The 16769-nt window shown below is 34.1% G+C and overlaps 1 protein-coding gene across 2 annotated transcripts in view; it reads right to left on the bottom strand.

Annotated features, from left to right (window-relative positions):
* The window catches only part of LOC115211136, a 238671-nt gene that overhangs the window by 15898 nt on the left and 206004 nt on the right, over positions 1 to 16769 (bottom strand). For both annotated transcript variants that reach the window (XM_036502257.1, XM_036502258.1), the window contains exons 9-14: positions 10588 to 10763; positions 8706 to 8782; positions 7518 to 7660; positions 5540 to 5636; positions 3761 to 3965; positions 2901 to 3015 (exon numbers count right to left, since the gene is read on the bottom strand). In XM_036502257.1, the coding sequence (XP_036358150.1) occupies positions 2901 to 3015; positions 3761 to 3965; positions 5540 to 5636; positions 7518 to 7660; positions 8706 to 8782; positions 10588 to 10763 (813 nt within the window). The remainder of the gene's footprint in view (positions 1 to 2900; positions 3016 to 3760; positions 3966 to 5539; positions 5637 to 7517; positions 7661 to 8705; positions 8783 to 10587; positions 10764 to 16769) is intronic.

Here is a 16769-nt window from a genome sequence, read left to right as displayed (position 1 = left end):
CACTCGCTACACATTGTAAAGTGGTTGGCAAATTAGTCTTTTCTTGCTGAGGACTATTCAACCAATTTAGAGTTGGTGCCATGAGAAAATGTACTCGGTACACTCTATGAAGTGGTTGGTGATAGGAAGAACATCAAGCCATAGAAACCAAGCCAAAGTACCAAGTATAAGCACATATCTATAGGAGTGGTGGTCACCACTAAAAAAATTAAATATTTTTTAATAGACTGTTTCTAATATGGCGGTGCCCCAGCATGGCCACAGCTCGTGAGCTGAAACTAGATAAAATAAAATAAAATAAAAATAAATATTGATTTCAGATTTTGACACAAGGCCAGCAATTTCAGGGATGTGGGGAGTGTGGGGTGTTCAACAGGTACTTATTTTTATCAATCCCAAAAAGGCAGAGTTGATCCCCGCTGAATTTGAACCCAGAATGTAAAGACAGACAGAATACTGCTAAGCAGTTTGCCCAGTGTGGTAACAATTCTGCCAGCACACCGCCTTAAATTGTCTGTATATTAAATGATTTTTAACATCTTCAGCATCTGTATTAAATAGACACTGATTGGATAGTCATGACTGGAACGTCTTTGTGTTACTATCTATTGTATCAGGTTATTTAAACACCAATAAATTTTTTTAAAGTATGTTTTGTAGCAGGATATATAAAAAAATAAACAAACTGAAATAAGTAGCAGTATATAATCAGCAACTAAGTATATTTTGTTGTTTTGGTGGTTTGGTTTCAGTCATATATTTTACTTCAGAATCAATTGATAGTGAACAAAGTTGAGTGAGGTGCACTTAAGGGTAGACTTATGAAATATAATGAATGTTTTAATGTATTATAACAATCATAAAGGCTTATTGAAACACAAAAATTTAAGAAGTGCATATCCTTGTAGCATTCTATATATACACACAAATACTAAGTACATTTCATTGTTTTGCTGCTTCAGTTTAACATTATATTTTTCATTCATTTCAATATTTTAGCATAGACAACAGATGTAACATGTTCCATCCTGAATAAGGGGATGGAAAATTGGGTAATATATAGTTCTCAAACAATTTTTAAACTTAAAAATCTTGAACAAAAAAACAAAACAAAAAACAAAGTGCAAATTTTACAATAATTAATAGTAGGATAATCCATGAAATTTTGAACCACTAGGAGGTTCTTCAGTATAGTAGCTAGTTTCTCTTAGGTGTGTGTCTAAATGGTAATGGAGGTATATGTAAAAAGTATAAAAGCTAGAGCAAGAAAAAGTAAATGTTTAGCTGTAGGTCAGTGTTGATCAAGCAGCAAGTTTTTCATACAAAATGTTTTGGTCATGATCATCCTTTTCTTTCATTTATTTTTCTACACCTCGTGCCAAAGACTACATTTTCCACAATGTACTTTTCTTACAACAGTAGAGTATAATCTAAGTGTGATTTGGCTGCTATTTTTTTTTCTTTTATAATTTTCTAGTAGATTGAATGACTGGCTTGACAGTAAAAACACTGCAGCTGGGTAGCCTTTCTTAAATGAAAGACATTGCTTCACAGTTAAATATTGACCTACAAGCTGAAAGATTAATGGTTAATATTTAGTCACCATTTCTGTAACATTTCCATGGTCTAGATATTTAATTTACCTTTTGATGACTCAGTCAGTTTAATACTACACAGGTATGTAAATGAGATTTATATTATCACAGTAATTCTGATTGAGCAGGTTTATGATAAAATGCAATCCAACTGTGACCTCCCATTTTTTGTTCAGACAGTGGGTCTAGGCCACATATTATCCTATAGCTTTCCCTTCTTTAAAATAACAGAGTACAACTGAAAAAAAGACTTGGTTGCTATTCATAACAGGTCAAACGACCATCTATATATAGGAGAGTCTAATAAAACAGCATATTTGGCATGGAACTATATTCCACATAGAATGCAATTTGTTCTACTAAATTTGGTTGAGGTCAAGTTCCTCCAATAAATTTCAGATCTCAAGGTAATTCAAATCAAAGCCATTCTGCCACTTCAACTCATTGCAACATTTATCTTCTGTTGAGACAACCACAACAACAACCAGTTACAAGTTCCTTCATTGGTGTTTCTTAAGTTAAGTGTATTCACTTTAAATCTTCCTCTAAGTATTATCATACTAGTTTAACTCATATGGAAACATACAGCTTCTCCTAAACAGTTAGTCAACTTAACTTCTAGGTGTGCTTTTCTTACAACAGATGCTATGAGCTGCCTTGTTGAGGGAGATCCAATAAAGAAGTGTTCAATACCCTACAACTGCTCCTGCATGGCATAACAAACAGATAACGCATTTTAACTAAAGGTTAAAGATGAGGTAGGTAACTCTGAAAGAAACCTCTAGAGGAGAAATGACTCCATAACAGTGGCAATCCCCATTCATAGATTAAAATGATCCAACACTGCAGAAATAACAAACATGTTAAAAGAACAGAATTATCCATTCTGGAAAAGAGAAATGGAAGAAAGCCATTGCCTGATGTCCCATTGGGGATGGGCAGACTTAAATCTGTTCCACTAAAGAAAAAATAAATACAGGTTTGTGTGTGTGTGTATGTGTGTGTGTGTGTGTGAGAGAGAGAGAGAGAGAGAAAGAGAGAGAGAGAGAAGTTATATAATCTGGAGAGGGATAGACTATATTAGATTGTTTTACACATCATACACCATAGGAAGACATCTTAAGTGATGCTCTAATAACTTGAATTGTGGGATTCATCAAAAATATTTTCAATGAATGAAGTGGAAATTAGTTTTTCAACAGAATGCAAACAAATCTTTCAAGGGTGAAAATTAGAAACAAGAAGTATAATTACAGAAAAAATTCAAAACTTGAAGTAAAAAGTTTCCACAAGAGTTTAACTTACCTGTAATGTCAGACAAAGATGGTTGACTGTCCATGAAGTAATAACACAACATTGATAGTAGAGGTTCTACATTTAAGGCACATGTCAAACTTACACCAACAATATGCAAAGTGACCTGGCAATGGAAATCATAAATATCATTGATTAGACTAGGCAACTGAGGTAGCCTCAGAATCAGTAGATGTGTAGATAAAAATCTTTGTGTAAAAAGTTAAATTTTGTCTTTCATCCTTCTGAAGTCAATAAATTAAATATCAGTGCAGTGTGAAAGGAGGTTGAAATATTTGACAGTACCACCTGCAAATTTGTGGATATGTTTACCCTATCATAAATGAATAGGTGACAGAAAGTTTTATAAATTCTGTAGACACTGGATAAGACGACTTGTGCAGAATGTTTTAAAAGGAAATGAGAAACAACTGTTTAATATGCTTGTCAGTTTTTAGATGTAATGCAGTTATCTAGAGGATAAGAACATTATTACCTTTAGTTTGAAAACAACGGATTTTAATTAATTAGGCTCCAATCTGAAATTATGTAAACCAATGAGAAAACATCTACATGGTTGTTGGAATTGTGATAAAAAAACAGCCAAATATCCTTCAAATTTCACCATTACTGCTTTAAAATTAATCAAAGAGTTGATGTCTAAATTTCAATGTGGGAACTATTTTCTTACTAAGAAAATAGCTCCTTCTTTGTTATTCATATACTGGTTTACAGCCAGTTGACTGTAGCCATGCTTGAGCAAATTTTACCAAGCAAAGTCCAAAGAGGTAACACGTAAGAAAAAACAAAGTAAAGAAAAAACAGAAACAACAGTATCAGGGCATCAGAGATGTAACTGAAAAGAATGTTACCTGTTTAGCAGACAGCTTTAGTTTGGAGTCCATCACAAATGTTTTCAGCATTTGTAATATCATGAGGAACAAATAAAACACTTTTGCCATGCTGTTGATTTTGGTATAAGGAAGCATTGAAAGTAAGAGGCTGGTTACTTTGGTTAGATGGACTGATGTACAAATCAGGGATACATAGGGTTGTAATTTCTCTACTACTGTCAATCTAAATGGAAAAGACAGAAATAAATACAAATATGGGTGTATCATTGGCGGCAGTGGCAGTGTCTTAACTTCCACTTTCTTATACTTTCATGGGTTGGACGGAATTTGTCAAAGCAGATATTTTACAGCTGGATGTCCTTCCTGTCACCAACCCTCACCTGTTTCCAAGTAAGGTAATATTTACCCCATGACCATGTTTTCAAAGAAGACTGAAAACAAAAGATACTGCTTGCATGAGTGACACTCACAACTATCATGCAATGTCATATGTAACACACACACACATATACATACATATATATATATATATATGTACAGGATGGGCTTCTTTCAGTTTCCATCAATCAAATCCACTCCCAAAGCTTTGGTCAGCTCTAGGCTATACTAGTAGACACTTGTCCAAGGACCCACACAGTCGAGCTGAACCCAAAACCATGCATGCAGTTGGGAAGCAATGTCAAATTGGTGCAGTCATTAGAGTGTCAGATAGAATGCTTAATGGAATTTACTCTGAGTTTCTGCACTCAGACTTCAAACCCCACTGAGAGCAGCTTTTCTTTCCAACCTTTTAGGGTAAAAAAAAAAAAATTAAATTGCCAAGGATAGTGGACTGGCAGAACTCTTTCAGCATCAGTACCTGTTGCAGATTTATGTATTCTGAGTTCAAAACTTGCCTCATCACTAAAGTATTAATGACACTTCAGCCACAAAATGCAACTGACAAACAATCAGTAATTTGAAAAACCAATGAAAATATAATTTCCTTGGTTTAATTGGAAGATTAACTGTGATTATAAATATGTGTGTATTTCTACATTTACATTTAAGACCACTGTCAGAGAGGGTTGACTGCACAGAAGTTCCTCTCTGGAGTAGAGGACAGGTTTTGTTTTTGTTTTGTTTTTTATAGCACAGGAGAAGTTCCTCTCTGGAGTAGAGGACAAGTTTTATTTTGTTTTGCTTTTTATAGAAAACCAGCAATTACCCATGTACTAAGTCTCTTCTTTCCATACCATCAACATTGTTATAAAGAATAACAAGAGTTGATACAGCTTGTCAGAAGTGTTGTCACTGGTGTACTCTGAATGTAAAGGACCTTAAACAAATGCAATGCATTTTTTTCTATCACTTCAACAATTTTGCTAATAGACTGGCGCTTTGTTTTCTTAAACTTGTTATGTGCAATCAAAGCAGAATCAAATTATAATAGCCATCTATGTATCACATTTAATGTAAATACATCATCGAAAGGCAATATACTATGAGATAACATCTTTTATTGACTTGCTGTGTTTAAAAGCACCATATATATTACAAACAAACAAAAATCCTTTCAGCATTTCAGCAGTAGTTTGGAAAGCTAGATTCATTTCAGCCTAACTGGGCCCTATCCATGGCAAATACAGTCAGCCACATGCTTAAATTAGATATGTTGCTTCCAAGCACAAAGTGGGACAAGGAGAGGGTTACAGAAAGAAGTAAAAGAAAAAAAATTTACAGGGAATGAGAGAAGAGGTGATAAATTTAAAGGACAACAAAAAAAAGACTTTAGTGTAAATGACTGGTGAAGTTTACCTGTATAATAAATATAGTGCAATCAATCCTGAAAACAGTACGATGGACGAAGAATAAAACTTGGCATGGAACAACAGTATCTCAGATGATGTAAAAACTGAAAAGAAATAATTAATCAAATGGTCAGTCTGATAATCCGTGCATGTGTGTGAGAGAGAGTTTGTGAACAAATGATAGAAAGTAGCCTTCAAAATATTTTAGTCGGAGTTGTATGCATTTAATAACAGATTGACTCAGATTCACATTACTTAAAGTGTCATGAGTGCAGAACATGTCCACATCTGATGATGTAGACATATTCTGTGCCCACAAAATACTAAGTAATGAATAAAGTCGATCTGAGTTGGCTAATCATTAAATATATATATACATACATACATATGTATATATATCATCATTTAACACCTGCTTTCCATGCTAGCATGGGTTATTTATTAATTGGCAGAAGTTCAAAAATTACGAAGTAACTTACGGGCTGAGATTATTGTGCATTGATACTTACCAATGTTTAATAATTGCCAATGCTCCAAAATCACACTGTAACTTTATATATATATTAGACATAAACATCAATTTGTAGCAGAAAAGATTAACAGGTTTGAACCATGTATCTGTAGCTTTTCAGGTAATAGTAACATTACCATAATTAAGCTACCAAGCCCTCTGTAGTGTAACTTAGTAACATGATCATTTGGCAAGAGATAGAGTTGTGATTTGAGTCACATCAGTAGGTCTATACTCTTTTATGCCATAAACTGGTGCTTATAATGTCTTAATAGTATTTAAATTAAAAATCTTAAGATTTTAACTCTTTCATAACTATTTATCATAACTGCTGTTTATGTGTTTCAATAAATTTTGAGAATACGAGAGAATTTGAACAGACTGAGTAATATAAAATAATATATTATTTCCTTTAGGCAACGAACTGATGGAGTTGCTAGAGCATCAAATAGAATGCCTTGTAGTATTTGTTTTTGGTCTCTTTGGTATGATTTCAAATTCCTTTGATATCTACATGCTTATCATCTCTTTTGGAATCAATCAATAAAGTACCAGCTCAAAGTAGTAGACTGGTAGAACTGGAAAAGTGTGGGATGAGATGGCTTATGGTAGGTATGCCAACTCTTTGAATTTAAAGTTGAAATTCCACTTCCGTAAACACTAGCTTATAATAATAATGACAACAATAATGGTTTCAAATTTTACCACAAAGGCAGCAATTTTGGAAGAGGGAATGAGTTGATTACATCGATTCCAGTATTCAACTGGTACTTATTTTATTGACCCCAAAAAGATGAAAGGCAAAGTCTTGGCCACAGTCCATTGACGGAAACAAGTGAGAGATAGCAGATGCAATGACCAGATTGTAAGCATCAATGTCAAAACCCTTGTTATATGTTGTCTCACAATTTAAAGACATGGGATATGTAGTTAGTCAGTCCTGACTAAACTTCCATGAATAAAAGCTTCCACACTGTCAGTTATCGAACTATATATTACTAGGTAAAACTGAGAATCCAAGAAAACTAATGGAAATCTGTGTCATCAGCAACAATTAGTCAATATGAGTTTATAGATTTTGATAAATTCTGTGGTAAGAAGTGGGGAATCTGGTGCTTTGGGTTTTGTTCTTCATTTGAAAATGACAGTTCAAATGACAACACTACTTTCTATTTCTAGCCCTCCATTGTCTTACCAACAGCACCATCAACAAGAACACAAATCCAAGAAAAAGTCACTACAGAGTTGCATGACCTGCTAGAAATTGCAGTTACTGTTGTAAAGAGGGAAGGACACACTGGATAAAATAGTAAAGTTGTATGCTACTTGAACAAAAAGAAAAAAGATGAAAAGGTTATGGTTCAAAAGACTTTGATCATATGTCTGTTCACTTAGAGGCGACCCAAGGCTAATCATTAACAACATCAAGAACAGAAAAGAAAGAGCAGTAACGGGAACAACAACACCTGCTTACCTGCAGTTTGTAAGACGATAAAAAAACTGAAAGAATTCTTTTCTCCATGGGAAGCCAGGTAGGCACAGGTGAGACAGAGAAGGGCATTAATCCAGATTGTACCATAGAGCATACTAATAGGGATGTTGTCAGCAATAAATAATATATCACTGGTAAAGGATGATAACATTTAATGAGACTGTCAACACCAATGGAAACATAATGAGAGAGAGAGAGAGATTGATGTACACATTTACACACACAATTTATTTAGTTCATTTTCCTGTCACCTGAACAAATACACAAAGTGAGAGAAATAAAGTGAAACATGAACTTCGCAGAAATAAATTCTACAACATACAACATACACTGAGCACTCTTTTTTCTCATTTATACATCCAAATGAGTGTGGACATGCACACACACACACACATTATATATGAAGAAAAGCTTTCTTTTTTAAGATTAATCACATATGTATACATTTAAGCTGAGTGTGTAGTTTATATCTTGCAGCAAAGGAGCAGAGGTTTAACATTAACTTGGTCTTCCTAGTTACTACAAGAAAATACATTTGCTTTTGTAATATGCAGAAAAAGTAACTATTTCCAAACTGTTTCAACAGCTTTATAGTGATAAGTCCAAATTTTTTTTGGGGTTCTCAAGAACCCCACCCCACCCCACCCTCAACCCCCCCCCCTATTTTGTTGATGGTATGCACTCTTCCACCTGAGTCAATTGATTTCAAAACTAAGCTTGAGATTGAATTCTCAAAATATTAATGCAAATGTTATTCAACAGAGTAAGTACCAGTTTGGGACAGAAAATAATAATTGTTGCTCTTTTATGTCAAATTGCTGCTTATAATTTCTAATATCATAAACACAAGCGGTAAGGCATCCCAATAACTTAGAGACTGGTACAGCAGAAATCTTGAAATCTTGCCAGTATCATGGTTATATTACAAATTTTAGTTGATATTCCCTGTGATTTCCATTAGGAAGGAAATCAAACAGCAAACTTCTCTGTTCCAGGAATTTATCTTTCAGCAGAAAAACTATAGTTGATAGGCTGTGTATCTTGCAAAACTGTGATTCAATATATATATAAAAACCTGCTACATATAGTTTCAACCATTCCATATTATCACGCCACTAACAAAATCCACACACACACACACAAAGAGAGTTGGATTAGGTTAAAGGATACTTAATTGACCAGGGGACTCTGGATATCCAGAAACTGTGAAGCAGTGAAAGACCTGCAAAGCCAGCTAGGGAGAAATTCTATAAGAGAAAACAAAACAAAATATAATAAGAAGAAAAACAGTGATCAATAAATAAAATAATATTTTTAAAATGTTTATGTATTTGTTTTGCAAGATTCCTGAATGTGAAATTGTGTGTTGATACAGATATTGTTATATTTGGGAATGGTCATATTTTTTGCCAATTAACCACATGCACTATAGTGCACATGGTTAATTGGGAAAAAAAATATGACCACCCCCAAATATAACAATAATATTTTTACAATATTAATAATAAATATAACAGAAATGTTAATGCAAGTGTGAACAATGACAGCAACAATAATTACAATAGCAAAATCAGAAAAACTAAATGATTGAACAGACATTTAGCATTAAGTAAAATTCCATGGTCTCAGGACACATTGTGTTGTTGAGGGTCACCACTGAAGACTTTGTGTAGTCTATAAGAGAAGTCTATATATCACCAAAGAGTTTGAATGTAGCACTGTAAACTAATGAAATGTCAATGTAATTATTCTTTACTGTTCTTAATCTGCTTGATCTTTTCTCCAAGAAAGGTTTTTCTCTCAACTCATCTGCTTTCCCTCTTTCAGTTCTATCGTCTCTGTCTCTCACTTAAAACTTAGACTATTATTATGGTTATCCTGAAGCCCAATGTTAGCTCCAATGGAGCAGAGTTACAGTATACATCTAGATATATTTTCCCAATTACATCATGCCTATTCCTATGAGAGAACCATACAGTACTATCCCAATAATCACATGGCATGTCACTGTCAAGTTTATAACTGTATCCCTATAGATTCTGGTCATGGTCACAGTATCAGTGGTCAAAGCAGACCTCAATGGCCAGAACATTAACCCCATATCAGCTTTGATTTAGCAAAAGGTATTCCAGCCATTTCTATCCCATCTGTCATTCAGGGTTAGTGCAATTAGGAACACATTCTCTTATGAAAGCAGGGCGTGATTTGAGAAAGATTTGGTTGCAAAACACATAGTGGTTACCTTTTTGGCTCACACTTGTTTATTAACCCTTTGCCTATACAAAGCATTTTTATAAGTTTGTCCTAAATGCCCATGCTTGTTTTCAGACTTTTAGTTAACCTTTGTTTTATATGTTTTGAGTAATAGAAAACTTTCTTTTCACTCTAGTGGTTTAAAAAATTGGGAATATACTTCATATATGATGCATAGACACCAGCGAAATATGTCCTGTGTAGCACTTGTGATGCTAAAATGTAAGACAAGTTACCACTAGTGACAGAAACAAGGGTGTTCTAATCCTGTTAGGTAAGATAAGAGAGTTTCAGCTTTCTTATCATCCTGTTCCAATGTAGTTTTTATTTTCGATTACTTGGAATCAATAAATAAAAAGGTTATGAATATTTATAAGAATTTCGCCAAGTAATGTTCAGTATGAAGAATTTACTAGCATTAAATCCTTATACAAGACTGCTGTGTTAGGCACCAAATCTTTTCATTGTACCCCCACTTTCTATCTATCTTAATGAACAATTGTATTGGCATTAACAATGAAGCCTCATTGAGGAAATAAGAATGTGTTCAGAATAATATGCATACATGAATATGAGTATATATAAAAATATATATCCACATGTGCACCATAAAAAACATATATATATATATATATACATAATCATGCATACATACATATATGTAAAATGATTATAAGTGAGTATGTGTGTGTGTATACATGTATGCATACACACATGCATGAATGTAGGATAATTAACTGCATTCTCCTATAATGCACTGGTATAAGTAGACAGGTAGGTAAGTAGGTAGGGTGCTTACCTTGAATCGAATGCTACTGAGAAAAACTCCAAAAGCAACATGTGCTGCAATGCCAGCTGGCAGCCAAGGGAGGTAATGCGATGTAAGCCCATAGTAATTCAGGATTTGATAACAAAGGAGTGTTGTAATCATGCCACTTAGCCATCTCAGCCGAACCACCTGCTGGTAGGAAATTCCTGTGAAAGTAGACATAGAGAAAGGAGTTAACATACAAAATGCCTTGAAGAGAGCTTTCCATTATATTTTACAGATGTAATTGTAAACATGTTTTTGGTAAAAAAAAAAATAAAATAAAAATTTGGCAAATTTATCTACACTTATTCTGATGAATCAGGGTTTTATTCTTTTTTTTGTGTTCCTCTGTGTGTGTGTGTGTGTGTGTGTGTGTGTGTACGTTTATATTTGTGTGCACAAGTGTGCATATTTGCATGAATCAAGCATCATGTTTTTGAACTTTGCATTGTGGATTTAAATATATAAATTTTATGCAGTGTTTTGATATTTTTCAAAGAATACTGATGAAGTTACTAACAAGTTGCCAAAGGTGTTGTTTCAACAAATATGATTTTATTTGTTCTCTCAGAATATTTTTGCTTCTAGTAATTGTAGGTGCTATGAAATGCTTTGCTCATGAAGAGTATCAAATGCCATTTTCAGGTCGTTTTATTTTTGTCATAGAAACCAGCTGCTGTATCACCCAGACTTCATCAAAATAAATACAATTCATCATTTTTATGTGTCTACAATATCTTTCAAAACTGCATAATGAATTTGTCTAAAGCTACTCCAGAATTATTGATGACATGACTGATTACAGTAACTTCTGATGTCTGAAATCTATTGTAATCCTTAATTTCAAGTAATTAACATCCTGTCATAGATTTGTAATCATTTTATGTTCAACATTGAATAATTAATAAGCGAGAGCATTATCTTCATTAATAAGCATTTTTAACATACATAATGTACAATTTGTTATATTCATGTTATGAGTACGAACTAAGAAATAATGAAATTGTCAAAACATGAAAGCTGAAACACTTCATTTAGTATGCAGTCTCTGGTGCAACAGGAATAATCCCAAAAGAAATTTGGAGGACGAAAATTATCTTAAATGTTGGTCTAAAGACATGTAGCATCCAGCCACAATAAGTAAAATTCCAATCAAGAACTGATCTCCAGGGTTTTTATAAGCCCACCGAAAGGTTCTAGAATGTTTCATGAGCCCTTTAAGCATGAAAATTAAACATTTCTTTTTGCCTATCACCACTTATCAAAAACTAATGTCAAAACATTCCAGATTTGAATTCAAGGAAGGCTGTCTGCTGCATAGGCATTTCATACTTCAGAAGTTGTCGACTAACAAATTTATTCCATTAATTTTTGTTATACTTGGTAAACAGATTAGGGTTTGTGACAGGAAAAGCATCCAGTAATCAAATCCTGCCTCAAATACATCCCAATCCAACCCATACTATCATGGAAAAGTGGACTTTGAATGAATAAATGAATGAAGTGGCTAGGACATAGGAGCACAGGACTTTGTAATTTCACATAATTCTGTGAGTAATTAACATAGCAAGATAAGACAATTATAGAATAGCTAAGATTATGTAAAATTATACATAACTCTATTTAGGGTATAAAGTAATCCAATGTACAATTGTTATCACATCACCATCACTACAACACAATGTGGTTGAGAAATGATTACCATGACTATCAACATCATCACCACCACCACCACCACCACCACCACCATCATCATCATGATCTCCTATCATTTCTCTTTTCATTGTCATCATAATTATCAACATCATCACTTCTACGTCAATTTTTTTGTCATATTGACACTATACTATAAATATATAATGAAATATACACTTTTGTACACAATATAATATAAAGCCAGAACAAAATCCCAGATTATAAAAGAGATCTATTTATATGTAAAATATCAAATAAATGCATCATGAAAGATGTATATTACATGAAATAAATGTATTAGTAAATATATCTGTCTGAGCATGTGATACAACATAAATATATTATGAAATACATCCTTGTTTTTATGTTATGAGATAAATGTGTTAAATACAATAGCTCAGTACAATATAAAATGTATTTATTATTTAATATAGTTGTCTATTGCTCCATGATAAGGTATGAATATGACACAAAATAACACTATATATATATATACACACACATATATATGTATGTAAGTGTGCATGAGTGCATGCATGTATGTATATACAGATCATGAAATATTGTGGAACAAAGAGAAAAATAGTGTATTAAATCTGTGTTCATGTGAAAGTCTGTACATGTGTGAATATATGTTTTTAAGTGAGAGTGAATGGATGTATGAGTGCATGTGAAAACATGACTGTGTCTGTGTAAGTGACAGAGTATGAGAGAAAGAGAAGAAAGAATGAGAGAGACTGAATGTGAGTTAATGTGTGTGTGCATGTTTGCATGCATGAATGGGTATGTGTGAGTGAACATACGTGGTTGAATGTACATGAATGAGTAAATATACATACATAAATGTACAGATATATAAGTAACACATTTACACAGAAAGGTACATACATAGATACATGTATATACACACACACATTATCACAAAACAATGTTTTTACAAGTTACTCAAACCCAAAATACTTTTAAATGATACCAAAATTCACTGGTTCAAATTTTGCTGAAAGCCCACCACCCACCCTCACACACACACACACGTCTCTAAACCAAGAGAAAAATAGCATTTTATTTAATCAGGTTGCAATAAATTGCAATTTTTCAGACTATTAATTAACCTCATCTTTTGTGATAAAAAAAAAATTGTTTTTCAATATTTACATCTAGATGCTAAAGGTGAGTGTAAACAAAACTAATTCTGCTTTGAAACAAAAATGGCTTCTAATAATCACATGCAATTAATTCTTGATAGACACAATCAATCTGTGTTGTACAGGTATATTTGCCAAGCCATTTGATATTCAAATTCCACCACTTCGACATATTGTAAACATGACGCAAAGAAAAGTTGAGGATATTGTTTAGCCCCAGGTCAACCCTGATCAATCTTCTTAAATGTATCTAGGACTACCTGATCGAATGTGACTTTACTTTCATGAAGACAACAGGAGTGTGACTTGAGGGAGATTTAGCTGGTATTTCTTGGTGGCCATCAAATGACAGTATAAACGTTTCCTTGTTTGCACAGGAAAGTTTGTTTTTGTTATTTCTTAGCTCTAAGGTTAGCTCTGATCAAGCAGACCTACAATAAAAAAAATTCCATTTGCAATCAATACTTTCTTTCCTCCAGACACAGTGCATATAATAAGATAACATTATCCAATATGTCCTTCCTATTTTAAAACACCACAGTGTAATGTGTGAACATGTGCATGAGAGAGAGAGAGATTTGGTTGCTGTTTCTAGCGGGTCAAGTGAACACAAAAAGGCTCCAACGAAAATTATGTTTTACAAGTGTTAGCAGCAAACACATCTGTCTGATTGAAAGCTTAAAGCTAATAATGTTGCTATATGATCTTGGAGAAGGTAATAAGAAGCATATCATTCCAGTCATTTAATTCACATTATGACATTTTTCAACAGTAACTTCATTGATTTAAAGAGCTGACGGAAATACCAGACTCATGTAAAAACATTAGGATTCTACATGAAACACTTACATTCCATTAAATATTCTGGGATCATGGAATATGCAAATACATATTATGGCTTTATGGAAACACAATATTTCTACATAAACAAACATTGATGAATCTGCAGAATAACAAGAGGAGATGATGATGATGCCACCACCACCACTAGTGGTGGTGTTACTGCCTCCACCATCACCATTATTATCATTTAATGTCCATCTTCCATGCTAGCATGGGTTGGCAAGTTTGACAGGATCCAATGAACCAGAGAACTGTATTGAACTCCAATATCTGTTTTGGCATGGTTTCTACAGCTGGATGCTCTTCCTAATGTCAACCATTTAACAGAGTGTACTAGGTGCTTTATTTCAAGACACTAGCACTAACAATGTTACCAAGTAACCCACAAGACAAAAACCCTGCCTTAACTGAGAAAAGTTGAAGGAGAAAGGGAGGAAGCTTTATGCCAGGCATTGAGAGACTAATGTATGACAGAGGTGCAAGCACTGGTTTCTTGCTATAGAGAAGATACTCTGAGTTATATAAGGATGTGTAGGAACAGTTGAAAAGAAGACATTGATAGTAGTGGTGAGGTATCAAAGCATGCTCTTAAGAGACAAGAAAGTGAGTATAAGAGAGAATACAAAGAATCAACAAGGGTGAAATCATTAGAGTGTGAAAGAAAAATGACAGTTGGTTAGGGTTAGGGATAGAGGTGAATGTAGTGTATCTCATACATGCACACTGATGTTGCGTATTCAATGGAGCATATTAGCTTCATTTCTTTGTAGTCATTGCATGTCTTTAGCATTCAGGGCCTGTGTCTCACTACCTTATAACATTGCTAATTATATACAGGCGTCATACAGTCTGCTCTTCCCTCTGAGAGAAAGACATTTTGTTACAAATAGAGTTAGTAGTTCTCTTAACCTTCTCTATACTGCTCGTATAGCAGCAGCTATATTTTCAGGATATCCACCTCCATTGCTAATTTGGTCACCTAATAACAGAATCTATCTATTACCTCTAAGGAACCTCCTGGGCATTCCAGAACATCTATTTCATGTATTTATTTTAGAGTTTATCTGCCAACATGAAGTCTACTTTCTCCACTAACCTTCTTGTGATTCCAATGCACCTCTGGTGTGTCCATAGATTGCACTGAATACATCATTTCTACCAATGCCTTTCCTACATATTGAGCAGAGCCATTTTTTGGAAGAGAGTAGAATATTGTCTGTTTTCCTAATTAGGACATTGTTTTTGCTAAGTTAACTTTAAGGTCCTTTGATACCTGGTTTTGTTTTCAAAGATAGAACTTCTTTTCTAATTCTACTATAAGAACAAAACCATCAGCATACATTAGTTCCCAAGGTCTGGAGGACAATGATGAATAGGAAGGAACTGAGAACCAAACCCAAGTGAACTTCTACCTGCACTCAAAATTCATTGCTGTACTCATTGTTAACTTTCACCTCACTGACAGCATCTCTGTACATTGCTTGTATGTTCTCATAACTCATTTGTCTACTCTTAGCTTCCTAAGAGACCACAGATCACAGAGTGAGGGACCCTGTTGAAGACCTTCTTCAGGTTGATGAATACCAAGTACAATGGCCTACAGCTTACATTTTGCTAAATACATCTGCAATTGTATAACTAGAAAGAAAAAATCAGTAGTACTTTCCCTTGGAACAAAAACCAACCTATTACGCTTCCTAATTAGGCTATAGCTCTTTCTGCAGTCTCTCATGACTTGATCCAGCAATTTGATACCTCTGTAATGCTTCTATTTAAGGTATTCTCCTTTACCCCTATAACAGTTGACTATAAAGCTGCTATGTCACTTGTTGACTATAACACTATCCTGTACAATTTGATTAACTAAACAACTGACCAGACTGTACTCAAATCTGCCATATATTTTAAGCATTTCCTCAGTGATACCTGATGGACCAGGAGCTTTACTTGCCTTCATATCCTTAATTGCTTTATACATATACTGCTTTGACTAAGCTAGCTGATCATCCTGTTGGGAAGACCCTCTTTCTCCCACACATTCTCTACATTTAATAGCGTTTCAATATAGCACTTCCATGCCTTTCTTTTCAGAATCTCTAAATGCTAGTGTAGGTTCTTTCTGATACACAGTTTTACAAATTAGGACACCTCAAGCCTCTAATCCTCTCACTGTATAACATTAGCAAAACTCCTACTTTCTACTTTATGCCTTGCTATGCACACCTACCACCACTTTTTTTTTTTTAGCTACCTGATATAATTCTTTGCTGCCCCCATCTTTTCAGTCCTTCCAAACCTTCTCTTTGCTTTTATGACATGATTCTGTCTACTACACTGTTCCACCACTAGATCACTCTTGGTCTGCTGGTACTTTGTACTAGCCACAGATTTGGGCCATCACTCTTCCAGTTCTCCTCTTCATTTTACAACTCTATCTCCTCCTCCTCTAATGTCAAATGCTTCAATTAGTACTTCTCTAAATTTCTG

Source organism: Octopus sinensis, linkage group LG4 (assembly GCF_006345805.1).
Source record: "Octopus sinensis linkage group LG4, ASM634580v1, whole genome shotgun sequence".
NCBI lineage: Eukaryota > Metazoa > Mollusca > Cephalopoda > Octopoda > Octopodidae > Octopus > Octopus sinensis.
Note: the sequence above shows the minus strand (reverse complement) of the source record. Positions and strands in the feature narration are given on the sequence as shown.